General features: G+C 40.5%; 2 protein-coding genes across 2 annotated transcripts; both read right to left on the bottom strand.

Moving 5' to 3' along the window:
* LOC106300020 (probable glutathione peroxidase 5) lies at nt 1–1,464 on the bottom strand. Its single transcript, XM_013736061.1, has 6 exons — nt 1,304–1,464; nt 1,077–1,153; nt 926–987; nt 707–825; nt 336–503; nt 1–238 (listed from the first exon to the last, which is right to left on the bottom strand). The coding sequence occupies exons 1-6, from the start codon at nt 1,355–1,357 to the stop codon at nt 188–190; spliced, it is 531 nt and encodes a 176-aa protein (XP_013591515.1). The 5' UTR covers nt 1,358–1,464; the 3' UTR covers nt 1–187.
* A 222-nt stretch (nt 1,465–1,686) lies between these two features.
* LOC106300019 (HUA2-like protein 2) lies at nt 1,687–8,910 on the bottom strand. The gene is made up of 11 exons (XM_013736060.1): nt 8,585–8,910; nt 8,145–8,221; nt 5,338–7,368; nt 4,551–4,968; nt 3,997–4,105; nt 3,797–3,909; nt 3,543–3,727; nt 3,060–3,468; nt 2,616–2,964; nt 2,292–2,471; nt 1,687–2,145 (listed from the first exon to the last, which is right to left on the bottom strand). Exons 1-11 carry the CDS (start codon nt 8,699–8,701, stop codon nt 2,117–2,119), a joined length of 4,017 nt encoding a protein of 1,338 aa, XP_013591514.1. The 5' UTR covers nt 8,702–8,910; the 3' UTR covers nt 1,687–2,116.

The following is an 8,910-nucleotide window of genomic DNA, read 5'->3' as shown; positions in this document are numbered from 1 at the left end:
TAATCGTTGAATAATTAGTTCGGAAGATCAAATGCTAGGCCCAAAGAGGCATATGGAAGCTACACAGGGTTGTGCTATGGAAACGTGTACATCTTCTTCACCATATAAACTACAAAATGAGTGATATCAAAGAGTAAGAGAGAACTTCTTCAAGAGCCTCTCTCTGTGTCTTCTTCTTCTTCAAGGGCTAAGTACTTGGAAACGCTCCTTCATCTCCGAGGGCTTTCTTGATGTCTTTCTGTTTGGCAGAAAACATGAATGAATTCACAAACCGCTCAGACACATGTATATAATTGCAAGAGATGACAAAGACATTTGTAAAAGACAAGATTCACCTCGATGGAAAGAGGTGGAACAGTGGGGCCATAACGATCAATGACTTGACCATCTTTGCCGACCAAGAACTTGGTGAAGTTCCATTTGATCCTGCTTCCAAGGAAAGATGGCTTCTTTGACTTGAGGAATTTGTAGACTGGTGCTGCGTTTTGACCATTCACACGCACCTAAAAAGGGCGGCAGATTGATTATATTGGGTTTGTTTTATATACAAATCAAAGAAAATAACAGAGATGCATCAATCAATAAAAGTGTTTGACTTTGACTGTTTAAAACAAGCATATTGATGTCAAACTACTTAACAACATTTCCAGAGCTGGTTCTTCTGTTTGGTTTCTAATAAAAGATGGTAGGTACTTAGGTAGGGTACCTTTTGGAAGACGGGGTACTCGGCCTTGAACCTAGTACAAGCAAATTCATGAGCATCTTGGCTAGTGCCAGGCTCTTGGTTCAAAAACTGGTTGCAAGGAAACGCCAATATCACCAACCCTGAACAAACAAACCACAAGCCATTCATCAACGAAAAAAAAGACACTGTATAAGCATTTTCATGGTTATAAATAAAACCCTAGAAGAATCATCAAAATACCTTGATCTTTGTATTTCCGGTAAAGTTCAGTAAGCTGGGTGTAATTGGTTTCAGTGAAACCGCTGTTCCCCAAACCCCAAGAATCAATCAAGTGATACCAACAACAATAATCCCAAAAAAAGAAAAAAAAAGAAGAAGAAGGAAGAAGTACCATTTAGAAGCGACGTTGACGATGAGAAGAACCTTCCCTTGGTAAACGCTAAGGTCAACCTCCTTGCCGGAGCTATCCTAATTCCCCACGCCAAACGTTACAAAAATTCAAAAGAAGATTATCAGAAACGCTTCATCTTCTCGGCTGTGTGGTGAATTAGATTAAAATAATTTACTACTATTTATTCTCGTAATAATCGATAATACAAATAATAAAAGAGGAAAAACCTTGACAGTGAATTCATGGATAGATTTTTCGGGCACTGATATTGAACCACCCATCTTCTCGCAGCCGGAACTCTCGAACCAAGTTCTACGTCTGTTGTTTGTTGCTGTCTTATCCACCACCTCCTGATTTTTTTTAAATAATCCCAGGAGAGTGGATATTCCATTTGAATTATATCATTTTGAAGTCCTAAGAAAAAAAAAAAGAGTTGTTCTTTGTTATTATTAGTATATTTAGTATCATTATTATTAGTATTATACACAGGCTGGTTTGTGATTTTAAAAAAAAAACAGGCTGGTCACGCGTTAACCCCGGCTTTTTTTGTTTGATAATTTTCTTCGCTGTCACGTTGATATATATTTTTCTATATATAAAACTGAGTTCATGTCTTTGATTTTCCTATAGTATTCATTCCACTTTTTAACCAAAGACATTACACGCTAAGCAGGCAGCAGCTAATTTACTCAAGTCTATATCATTCGAGTGAACACATTACCATTAGTAACAAAACACCCATATTGGTGGAGTTGGGTAATAAACAGAGATATTAAAATGCTATTACTACTAACTACCTAAATAAATCACTCCTTTTCTCATCTCTCTCTACACTTTTACCCAATATTTTCACGACTTCTGTTTTCGTTTTGTTGGCAAATACCATCCATCATCATATGTACACTCTCGCTCTCTCCCTTTTCCTTCTTCACAAAAAAAAAGTCCCTAGACAAGCCTCCAATACACCTCGAGCCAAACTCACTCCTCAGATTACATCAGACAACCTCTGGCGTGGGACTTACCAGTCCACCTCTGTAAAATCACCTTTGATGCCACGTGCCTGGGGGATCTGCAAACCACACAAAACAAAGCTTACTTAGAGCATCAGGTTTCCTAAAACACTAGGCCATAATTCCAGCTTTAGAATGTATTGTACGGCTAACTACTGACTCAGTTCCTGGGAGAGCAAAGAACGGTACGAATTTCCATATTTACCTCTCATTGCTACTGGAGCTGGACCTTCTGAATGCGGCTTATAGTGAAAAGAGTGCCTATTGTTATATGCACGCGGAGAATGACTCCACCTGTCGTTCTCAAACCTTCCATACTCACGGTGATGGCCACTGTGTGAGCTGGATTGATAAGCGCCTCTTTGTCTGTAATGATATCGTGGACCTGCAATACGCAAAAAAGCATCCATGGCTATATTAGCATGCTTGACCATGTGCTTGTGTGAGCACATATAATACATACATCCATTCATATATGCCGTGCATATGCATCCATTTATTTAAATTTAAAAGGGTTAAAGGAGCCCACCATGAGAATAGGGCGGATGGTATCTCCAATTGTCTCGACTCTCACACGCTGCAGGCCTCATTCTCTCATGGCCATCATGATAATTCCTTTCCTCAAAATCCGGCGTGTAATGAGATCTGTGAGGGTATGATGGACCTTCTCTCCGCGGCTTTCTATGGTGCTCCGGCTCCATATATGGATAATAATGATGTGAAGGCGGAGGTGGGGGATAAGGCCCATGCTGGAAGTTGGAATCCTCACCATGTGCCATGCTTTTTGACAAAGATGCACGGGAACTATAAGATGACTCAGGACTTCGGTAATGCACAGGTGGTGGATTCATCCTTGGAATATCTGCCTGATGATCTCCCTGGAAAAAATGACCAGAAATGAAGTTAGTAATCATGCTTCAGTCATCACTACCTTTAACCGAAAAGATTCTTTAAGCAAGAAACAAAGACGCACATGCATGCTGGGATACCCTCTGCAGTCGAAGCCATTTGAGTAGGAATCAGACATGGCACACTGAGCATTCTGTGAAGGTGGAGCTAATGGAGATGACGAGGTCACGTTCTGATGTGAAGTGCCAAAGGCAGGCTGGCAACTCGCAGACTCTGTATTACCAGCTTGATCATTGGGTGCACTGCTTCCAACATCCCAAGGTGGAGCCACGTCTTCCATTTCAAGCTCACCGTCAACATCTTCAAGTATACGGGTATGCCTTTCAGTAATGGAGGGTGTGACATGTTCTTCAAGCATTCTTGACTCATGTTCAGGGGTGACAGACTCAAATTCACCATCCGAGTCACTTCCTTCGTCTTCAACCTTGAGCATTGCAGGCATACAAAATCCATCAAGCTGGAGAGTTGAATTACTGATACAGAAAGATGAGTTGAGTTATGACACTAGAGATTAAAAAAAATAAAGATCCGAAGACGAATATCTCACCTTCCATATTCATCAACCAGCATACCCTCCATATCTCTAACGGGGTCATCCAGCGCCCTTTCTGTTCGAGCCGAGCGCCGAGAATAGAGGCAAGCAGGAACGTTACTATGTGAATCAAGTTCTCTTATATGATGACGAACAATAGATTCAGGAAGGATCCTTCTTTCGAGCCAAAGCTTCAAAACCTATACAAGAGCAGAAAGGGTGAGAATTAATATTTATAAGAAAAAGAAGAGCTAAAAATTATCACACACCTTCAAGCATTGTTGTCGGTTTTCTTGTGTGGTAGCTCCAGCTGGGACAGCAGCAGCCAATAGGCGAGGCAGCATAACTTGAATGGATGAAAGATAAACCCCACCAGCGTCACCTGAAGAAAAATACAGTATTCACTAAGTTAACTCGTCATTGAGACCTCATGTTGCGACTAAAGTAAAACGTTAAATATGTAACTCACCACTCAGGCCTTTGGAGCATTGAGCAATAGAATCCACAAGGAAAAATAAGTCCACCCTTCTTTGTAAATTTGACTCACTTTCCAAAGTATGAGCAAGAATTTCCATGGCCTAATACAAGACAAACATTCTTAGCAACATAGGCCATCGTTCTGCACAATATAGTATTTAATAAATCCTACAAAATCACAGTGTAAACAAGTCCCTTTGCTCATGTAAAAGGCAGTAGATAAGAATATAAGGCTTTCCCTAGATCTACGCTGCCTAGGGTTATTGTATGCCTACGGGCTACGGCATCCTAAAAACAGCATACAAACACAATATACACAAGGAAATGGGTAAAGTTGGCTTGATAGATATAGTCTCTGTTTAATTGAGGCAATTAAATATTTGGATAATGTAGATAGTGCTTTACCAAAGGACAGATCAAGTTATTATGATATCAACAATCTACAATAAGAAAGTTGTCTCCAAAAAGCAGAAAAGTTGGATTTCACCCATATAACATATGCATCAACAAACAAAGAATATCACAAGAAGGAAGAACGTCTCGTACCTTTGCCGACACACCAAATTTCACCAAATCCATAGCCAAACGTGTTGCGCGGCCAATGGTCTCCTTTGTCCTCACCAAGGAGCTAAGTGCCGTCTCAAATGATTCAATAGTGAATTGCACATCAGAAATAACAACTTTCTTTACCTCAGTTGCACCTATTTCACCTTTCCTTTCTTCTTTGACAGTGTCATCACTCATAGTTTTCTTCTCACCAAACTGAACACTGGTGCAGCAATAACTGTTGCTCTGCATACCATTTGCACTTTCTACAGTAGAAATATCGCAAATTGAGTTGCTATGTGGTATACCCCTTGCAGGAGAGTCTGGAGTTAACCTCATTTTTTCAGGTGAAAGGTTCTCAGATACTGAGACAGAATTGGTGGCTTGGACATGCTCTTTCTGCCCATCCGTCTCACAGCTGTCAATGCAGAAGGACACACCATATTATTAGTCAACTAGTTCTGTTAACTGCGAAAAGTTGATAAATAATGTCTAAACTCTGAAGAGACTTAATCTAATAGATATTTTCCTAAAACTCAATATGCTTATCCTCTACATAGACTTTCACCGTAAGAACAAGTTAACCTTCAGTCAAAGAAGGGAAATGAAAGCTACACAAAAGTAAAAATAATAGGGAAATGGGTTAGTATGCGAGTCTAAATATAAAGACTCCATTCAAATATCCCAATGTGTTTGTAGAAGTTATTCTAATTAGTAAAACCAATAAGAGACATCATGGTATCAGAGATTAGCATAGGAGGTAGAGGGACAAAATCAGAAGACTCACCTCTTTTCCAGCTTTTTGTTCTCCTCAGCATCCTCACAGTGGCTATACACCGTTCCACACTGAGGTTCCGCTTCTTTAACTACAATATAACATTCAGTAGCACAGGGGGCTGGATTCTCTATTATATGACCTAGTTTGCCACTCTCAAGTTCTTTATCCAGAGTACCTTGTTTTTCTATCCGTAGATTGTTTTCAGTTTCCTGCATGTTTTCAGCCTCCTGATTACTGACCACTGAACAGAACAATTGAGAATGTTCTACAGCTTGGGACTGAACATCCTGAGCGATTTTATCAAAAGTCTCACATTTTTCTTTAAAAGAAGAATCCCCAACAACGACTAATGAATTATCACAAGAATCATTGTCCTGGCTTTCGTGTTGGTGAGGAGATTGAGCAGGTACCGATGATGCTGTCAAATCCAAACCCGGGCATAAACTTGGGGGCTTATTTGCAAATGAATCCATGGTATCAGAATTCAAAGGGAGTCCATTTTTCTCATTTTGACGTGTGCACTGCAAGTCAATAGGATCGGATTCAATGTTTAGACAGTTCACGGTTTGCGATACCTCCGAAGAGCCCTGAACAACTTCAGAAACACGAGTGTTCCCTTCTGGCAAACTGCCAAGTAGATTAGATTGCGCTCGAGTTACTTCATCATCTGGCGCCAGGCTAAATTCGTTCTCATGTAACTCCGTAGCAGCTTTTTTATCTCCTACAGTCTGAATAAATACCTTATACGGAGACATTCTGCCAGAAGGTTTCTCCATATGAGAAGGCCCTACATCAGCCATAGCACCTGGGACCTTACCAGATAACTCAAAGCTGTTAAATTCTTTAGCCGCAGAAGTATCTTGACCAGATACAATATCATTTTCATGATCAACAGAAGAGCTTGGCTGCATGGCTGCACTTGTTGGAGAGTCTTTGGATGATCTTTCTTCCAACTGTGAAGAGGCATTGCCCTTTTCATCAGTACAAAATACTCTACTCATCCGGACTCTGGCTCGCTTTACCAGAGGTAAGTGTTCATCACCTTTCTCTCCGCAGGGCCTCTCATTCAGCGTTTCATGAGAATTTTCAGATCCCTGGCAGCTATCACACGCCTTGGTCCCAAAACCTTCTTCTGCTTCAACTTTAGCAGGAGGATCAATAAGGTCATTGGCTTCACGTTTTCTGGTAGGCTTCCTCTTCTTCCTCGTAACCATGGTACTAATTTGGAAATCAAGCCCCTTGCTAAGCTCATGACTTCCTTCACAACCCTCGCCAACATCATCAGAATGCTCAACTTTGGAACCAGAATCCACACCATTGCCTTCATTCCTACTATTATTGTCAGACTCAACAGTAGCAATTTCAGATGCGTACTCTTCATCAGATCCGTGCAAATTTAGAGCTGATGAAACCACATCATCTGATTCAGAATGACCTGGCCTTCGGATCCTCTTTCTCCTTCTTATATCTCCATCATCTATATCATCGACAATGTTGCCACCATCACTGCATTGACGCAGGGGTCTTTGAAGCCTATCCAGTTCCAACCCTGATGTTAGTTTGGAGTCCTGAACCGGTAATGTTATTGTCTGTGGAGCACACTTTTGAGACCGGGCCGTTTCATTTCTTCTCTTTGAAGAATATATTGCTGTGTCACACAGATCTTTAGCTGCTACATTAAGAGATAGACTGTTGTGACGTAGAGCTAGCATTTGTTCAGCAGCTGAAGCATCCTCGCTGAGAAGTGTTGATTCATTTTTACCATGACTAGAATTTGACTCCATTTGAGTGTCAAGTCTTGTACCAATAAGGTTTTCACAAACCTGAGGCAGCTCAATAGTGTTCCCAGAGCTTCCAACAGTTGTTTCGTCAGCAGATTTAGGATCATTAGCTTCGACCTGCTGCTTCAGCTTCTCGAAACTCTCTGCGATCTCTTTAACCGCACGGACAAAATCTGAACCTTTGGCATGCCGTTTTGTCAAAAGAGATTGCTTCTTCTCCTCTGTAAATGATTCTACATCAGCAGGATTGCAGAAAGCTCTGCATATACACCAAAAATGATTACTAGGTTTGTAACAGGGAATACAAAACGTTTAAAACAGATCTAGAGCGAAGAGCAGAAAGTGAACACAGCTTTAAAACCTTAAATTGATTCAATTAAATTTATTTAATTTAACAAGAGAGCAGCTGTGCTAAGATGCTTTCTTCATGGTAATTATACATCAGAATTCACATAACCGTGGGAATGAATGAAGCAGCAAAAAGAACATTCACTAAATGTTGACGCTAATCTGCAAAGGAGATGATAAACAGTTTTAAGAGAATTCAACATACAAAAGGCTTAAAGTGAAACTCAAAACCATAAGTAGAAAAAATATGTTCAACAAGAAGCACTGTTGTCAACTATCTGGAAAGAAACCCATAATTCCGCACAAGAGATGAATCAGATAGTAAACCAAGTAAAATTCGAACTTAGTGGTGTATGTTTGAGAAAGCACATCACACCAAGTATAACCTGCCTAGCAAGAAAAGTTCAAAAAATTGAATGGCCATAAAGAAGCTACCAACTTGTACGTCCTAATCTAGAGAATACCGATGCAAGAACCAGAATAAATTTCCTGGAGAATGAGAATCATGATAAAATGAAAAAAAAATATGCTCAAACGGTGACGCAAATCTAATGAACTAAGATAGGTATATAGGATGAGAAAGATGAACTGGACGGAAAAAAAAATGGTAGCATTCGCTCAAATAAGGGAAGTGTGACCAGAAAGCAGAGCTAGACGATGTAAGTAGTAAAAGGCAAGAAAACTCACATCTGTTGAGTGCCGAAAAAGAGAACGAATACTTTCTTCTTATCGGCAGAGTAGCCCCACTTATCTGGCTCGCAAACCTGCAATAAGCAAACAAGAAATTGGCAAACAACTAACAGTCGATGTATGATCGATCATATGAAACTAAGGATCAGTTGTCATGTTATCAAGTTCGGAGCATGTATCAGCTGAAGAAAGTGGTAAATGAAACTATGGTATCTACTAGAAACTAAAATAATTCCTCACCAAAAATTCATGTAAAAGGCAGTCAATAGTAAAAAGGCATAAACATCTACTTCATCATAGTTAAACGCAGTCGATAATAATCAAACACCTAATTCTAATCAAACCTGTCTTACCGCATCTATGAAAATCATGAGCAAGAGGCCATAACAAAACAAAATCAAAAGGGAAGGGAAGGGAAGGAAGAGAGATGCACAAACCGCGGCAGGCCAAGCAGGAAAGCCTTTGACTTTGGCGAGAACGAGATCCCCAACCTTCCACTCTCGCCTGGCGGATGCTGCAGCCTTACCACCGCCTCTCTTCCGGCTCGGAGCCATCAGGGAAAATCGACGATTCTAGCAGATTGGGAGTGCCTAGGGTTTTCGGTGACAGATGAAGAGATTGCAGGCATTGAGTAATCAATCCCCAGGCGAGCAAGTGATGCGTGGTCTCGTAAACCCTAATCGATTGCTGTGGATTTGATTCGCCTTCGTGGTAGAAGAAGAATCGCACACGAAATCGAAAAAGAGGATTGTTTGATAGAAAA

This window comes from Brassica oleracea, chromosome C6, assembly GCF_000695525.1.
Source record: "Brassica oleracea var. oleracea cultivar TO1000 chromosome C6, BOL, whole genome shotgun sequence".
Lineage (NCBI taxonomy): Eukaryota > Viridiplantae > Streptophyta > Magnoliopsida > Brassicales > Brassicaceae > Brassica > Brassica oleracea.
Note: the sequence above shows the minus strand (reverse complement) of the source record. Positions and strands in the feature narration are given on the sequence as shown.

What these genes read in the sequence shown, in the direction of transcription:
- LOC106300020 (XM_013736061.1), bottom strand. Translation starts at nt 1,357, where the DNA reads ATGGGTGGTTCAATATCAGTGCCCGAAAAATCTATCCATGAATTCACT. An exon ending in GTCAACGTCGCTTCTAAATG is followed by an intron (nt 988 to 1,076) that starts GTACTTCTTCCT and finishes TTTGGGGAACAG; the next exon opens with CGGTTTCACTGAAACCAATT. An exon ending in CCGGAAATACAAAGATCAAG is followed by an intron (nt 826 to 925) that starts GTATTTTGATGA and finishes TTGTTTGTTCAG; the next exon opens with GGTTGGTGATATTGGCGTTT.
- LOC106300019 (XM_013736060.1), bottom strand. Translation starts at nt 8,701, where the DNA reads ATGGCTCCGAGCCGGAAGAGAGGCGGTGGTAAGGCTGCAGCATCCGCC. An exon ending in TTCCTGCTTGGCCTGCCGCG is followed by an intron (nt 8,222 to 8,584) that starts GTTTGTGCATCT and finishes TGCTTATTGCAG; the next exon opens with GTTTGCGAGCCAGATAAGTG. An exon ending in CCATCCGCCCTATTCTCATG is followed by an intron (nt 2,472 to 2,615) that starts GTGGGCTCCTTT and finishes TGCGTATTGCAG; the next exon opens with GTCCACGATATCATTACAGA.